Raw genomic sequence first — 5,068 nt, 5'->3', positions numbered from 1 at the left:
TGTGTGTTTCTGTCTCTCTCTCTCTCTCTCTCTCTCTCTCTCTCTCTCTCTCTCTCTGTGTGTGTGCGCTTATTTCTTTTTCTTTTTAATTCAGATGTTGTTGTTTTTTCGTATTTCCAAAACAGGCATGCTAAAACGGCAAGAGATATAAAAACAAGCGAAAATAAAATAGCTTGTATAAAATTTAGTTTGACCTTCTGTGATTAACAATCAATATTTTCTGAAGGTCAAGTGCCTCCATCAGTGACCTTTTTTTTCTAGGCTTTGTACCCTATTCAAGTGTCCCATCAATGAAAAGTACCATAAAGCTTTGATTCATATATTTTCATGCATTCACTTCTAAATGTGAATGCTCTACTGATCTCGCCATGTAATATTTGTCAATAACTAGATATGAAAGTTTTTTATGTGTTTTACCAAAAACCCTATTTCCTTATTTCAGCTAGGTATAAAGAATCACATTAGATGCTGAGGATCGCTTCTTTACGTCAGGATACAAGGGTAAAGTAAACAGCCACATTCCAGACTGGAGCCGCCTGCTAGTGTGCGAGTGAGTGCGCATGCGCAGCCTGCCGCGGGATCACAAGCACAAACACATCAAAGCGCATCGACGCGTCTCACGACAGAAGTCCACCGCGGGCCAGCTTCGCATCGCGCTACTAACCATTCAACCCTGCGATGATTTATATTTACATGTATTTTGATACTTCTCCCTTCCTTTCGTTCCTAGGACGGCCCAAGTTCAATGGCTATGCAGAATTTGGGCTGAAAAGGAGAGTCGCGAGGAAACGGGACAGAGGAAACGCCTCCTTTAACACAGAATATACATTAAAAAAAGACGTTTCCACCACATTTCGCCACTCCAACCATGTCACGAGTTATAGGAAGAAACAAAACATCCTCGATGATTATCATCTTGAAACTTTAAAATCAGAAACTCCAGGCAATTAAAAAGTCAAGAGTGGAGTGTATAAAGAGGCAGTGATCTGGTGGCACATTTATGCCACGAGCAATAAATACATCTGAATAACCTCGCATGGCCCACAATACCGGTTCAAATGGCAAAATGATGTAACATCATAGTACAACTAGAAAACCTCCGATTTCTCTTTAATTTTAGTATCGTTTTAATACTATTAAACATACTAGACATTATTATAACATTAGTGACGCAATTAATTATTAGTAAATATTATTTACCTGTTGGCTTGGATGCATTTTAGGCAATTCAGTGTCCATCATGCTGAGAGATCTTCTCTCCTTTTTCGCCGTAACTCCTAATGTGATTTATTTGTTTGTAATCCTTCACATCGAAATAAAGTCAGGCTTAAAATAAGCAGGTCAGCTTGCCGTCGCGACTCGCCGCTCTTCAGAAGGAAATGCTGTCCGTGGAGTTATGAAAATTTATGGAAAGCCCCAGTCATTCGATGGCCCCGCCCACACTCACGCTGACCAATAGAAAGCGCCCGCTGAGCTGTTGCGGGACACGCCCCCTTTTACTTTCACACTACATACATCCAAACTGAACTTTTTTTTTAACGTTGCCACTTTATTTTAACCATAACTCTATTACTATTATACTCTATTATTATATAATAGTTATTTCTAATAACTATTAGAAATCTATTATTTTTTATTTTTAATCTGAAAGCGGCACTCGGTTTGATGAATAGCACCTAGGCTATATTATTTATTTAACATAAATATCCTAAGCTTATCTTAACAGATGAGTTTTTAAGAGTTCAAAAATATTTGCAATTTTTTAATAATAAAAAAACAAACAGAGTTCGTAGCCTTTTGTGACAACTGATTCCTAGCAAATAGCCTACATAACAAAGGCTATGGTGTTGGTTTTGAGTTGCAGATTGCTGCACCTGCTTTGGACTCAACACGATAGGCCAGTTTTTGTGTCAGGTGACTTTTCTTAGGCTTTAGTGGACCTGCACGATCAAACACGCTGTAAGAGCAGACACAAGCACACACCTGCTAATGTAACTGTGGCAGCTGCATGTCTGTCTGTCAGATAGCGACCCCTGCTGTCTGGCCTCAGGCTTTTTTTGTTTTTGTTTTTGTTTTTTTCCCACAGTGTAATTAATCTTCAACCTTTTAAACCACAATTTAACCACTCTAACCAATTTCAGAGTTTATAATGACAAAACTTTAAACTAGACTAGCATTGAAATGTTGCTTGGGTTGGCCTATGCGAATGATCTGTCTGGAATGATGCACTGAATGTTTACAAGTTTGAAATGGTCATCTGACAAAAACTATAATTACTGTTGTTAAAAGATCAACCCACACCGTGACACTTAGCTAAATCATACTGTCAGCTGAGTGCAAAGTGTATTCTGTGTTGCCTATTACCTACAATAGGCGTTTCATCAGCGATGGCAGAGACTTTTAGAAACTCTCTTAAAGCGCACTTTCATTAGTTTATGTGATTTGTGAACTAACAACGTCCAACAGTGTGCTTCAAATTAGAAATCATATTTTTTGAAAGTCATGAACATTTCTACTGTGAAACAATGTTTGTGTGTTTTGTGTTTTATTGTGCTGCAAATTGTGATACAATTATATTTTAAAAATTTTGGAAGTCACATAAATAATTTCCACTTTTTTTTATATAATTCTATCTCTGTCTGTCTGTCTATCTATCTCTGTCTGTGTCTGTCTATCTATCTATCATATCTATCTCTGTCTGTCTGCCTGCCTGTCTGTCTGTCTATGTATCTCAGGCTTTAGTGGACCTGCACGATCAAACACGCTGTAAGAGCAGACACAAGCACACACCTGCTAATGTAACTGTGGCAGCTGCATGTCTGTCTGTCAGATAGCGACCCCTGCTGTCTGGCCTCAGGCTTTTTTTGTTTTTGTTTTTGTTTTTTTCCCACAGTGTAATTAATCTTCAACCTTTTAAACCACAATTTAACCACTCTAACCAATTTCAGAGTTTATAATGACAAAACTTTAAACTAGACTAGCATTGAAATGTTGCTTGGGTTGGCCTATGCGAATGATCTGTCTGGAATGATGCACTGAATGTTTACAAGTTTGAAATGGTCATCTGACAAAAACTATAATTACTGTTGTTAAAAGATCAACCCACACCGTGACACTTAGCTAAATCATACTGTCAGCTGAGTGCAAAGTGTATTCTGTGTTGCCTATTACCTACAATAGGCGTTTCATCAGCGATGGCAGAGACTTTTAGAAACTCTCTTAAAGCGCACTTTCATTAGTTTATGTGATTTGTGAACTAACAACGTCCAACAGTGTGCTTCAAATTAGAAATCATATTTTTTGAAAGTCATGAACATTTCTACTGTGAAACAATGTTTGTGTGTTTTGTGTTTTATTGTGCTGCAAATTGTGATACAATTATATTTTAAAAATTTTGGAAGTCACATAAATAATTTCCACTTTTTTTTATATAATTTCACAAAATTACAGCTTGATTGGAAATGATGCACACAAACTAAAAATTGGCAACTCTATCCACAAATTATATTTACATCGATTTTTCTTTGTTTCCTTTATGTCATATAGTTCATCTATCTATCTATCTATCTATCTATCTCTCTGTCTGTCTGTCTGTCTGTCTATCTATCTCTGTCTGTCTGTCTGTCTGTCTGTCTGTCTATCTATCTCTGTCTGTCTCTCTGTCTGTGTCTGTCTGTCTATTTATCTATCTATCTCTGTCTGTCTGCCTGCCTGCCTGCCTGTCTATCTATCTCTGTCTGTCTGTCTGTCTGCCTGCCTGCCTGCCTGCCTGCCTGTCTGTCTGTCTATCTATCTATCTATCTATCTATCTATCTATCTATCTATCTCTGTCTGTCTGTCTGTCTGTCTCCCTCTCTATCTATCTATCTCTGTCTGTCTGTCTGTCTGTCTCCCTCTCTATCTATCTATCTCTGTCTGTCTGTCTGTCTGTCTCCCTCTCTATCTATCTATCTCTGTCTGTCTGTCTGTCTGTCTCCCTCTCTATCTATCTATCTCTGTCTGTCTGTCTGTCTGTCTCCCTCTCTATCTATCTATCTCTGTCTGTCTGTCTGTCTGTCTCCCTCTCTATCTATCTATCTCTGTCTGTCTGTCTGTCTGTCTCCCTCTCTATCTATCTATCTCTGTCTGTCTGTCTGTCTGTCTCCCTCTCTATCTATCTATCTCTGTCTGTCTGTCTGTCTGTCTCCCTCTCTATCTATCTATCTCTGTCTGTCTGTCTGTCTGTCTCCCTCTCTATCTATCTATCTCTGTCTGTCTGTCTGTCTGTCTCCCTCTCTATCTATCTATCTCTGTCTGTCTGTCTGTCTGTCTCCCTCTCTATCTATCTATCTCTGTCTGTCTGTCTGTCTGTCTCCCTCTCTATCTATCTATCTCTGTCTGTCTGTCTGTCTGTCTCCCTCTCTATCTATCTATCTCTGTCTGTCTGTCTATCTATCTCTGTCTGTGTCTGTCTATCTATCTGTCTATCATATCTATCTCTGTCTGTCTGTCTAACTATCTCTGTCTGTCTGTCTGTCTGTCTGTCTGTCTATCTATCTATCTCTGTCTGTCTGTCTGTCTATCTCTGTCTGTCTGTATGTCTATCATATTTTTTGAAAGTCATGAACATTTCTACTGTGAAACAATGTTTGTGTGTTTTGTGTTTTATTGTGCTGCAAATTGTGATACAATTATATTGAAAAAATTTTGGAAGTCACATAAATAATTTTCACTTTTTTTTATATAATTTCACAAAATTACAGCTTTATTGGAAATGATGCACACAAACTAAAAATTGGCTACTCTATCCACAAATTATCTTTACATCGATTTTTCTTTGTTTCCTTTATGTCATATAGTTCATCTATCTATCTGTCTATCTGTCTATCTGTCTATCTCTCTATCTATCTATCTATCTATCTATCTATCTATCTACCTACCTACCTGTCTGTCTGTCTGTCTATCTATCTATCTATCATCTATCTGTCTGTCTGTCTGTCTGGTTATCTAGCTATCTACAGGTGCATCTCAATAAATTAGAATGTCGTGGAAAAGTTAATTTATTTCAGTAATTCAACTCAAATTGTGA

General features: G+C 37.8%; 1 protein-coding gene across 1 annotated transcript in view; it reads right to left on the bottom strand.

Moving 5' to 3' along the window:
* The window catches only part of LOC107671308 (nuclear factor erythroid 2-related factor 2-like), a 20,965-nt gene extending 19,588 nt beyond the window's left edge, over positions 1-1,377 (bottom strand). The window contains exon 1 of the mRNA XM_016464199.1: positions 1,201-1,377. Coding sequence (XP_016319685.1) covers positions 1,201-1,242 — 42 coding nt within the window. The 5' untranslated portion in view covers positions 1,243-1,377. The remainder of the gene's footprint in view (positions 1-1,200) is intronic.
* Between the last annotated feature and the right edge of the window lie 3,691 nt (positions 1,378-5,068).

Source organism: Sinocyclocheilus anshuiensis, unplaced genomic scaffold (assembly GCF_001515605.1).
Source record: "Sinocyclocheilus anshuiensis isolate Anshui unplaced genomic scaffold, SAMN03320099.WGS_v1.1 scaffold284, whole genome shotgun sequence".
Classification (NCBI taxonomy): domain Eukaryota; kingdom Metazoa; phylum Chordata; class Actinopteri; order Cypriniformes; family Cyprinidae; genus Sinocyclocheilus; species Sinocyclocheilus anshuiensis.
This window is presented reverse-complemented; position numbering and strand designations above follow the sequence as displayed.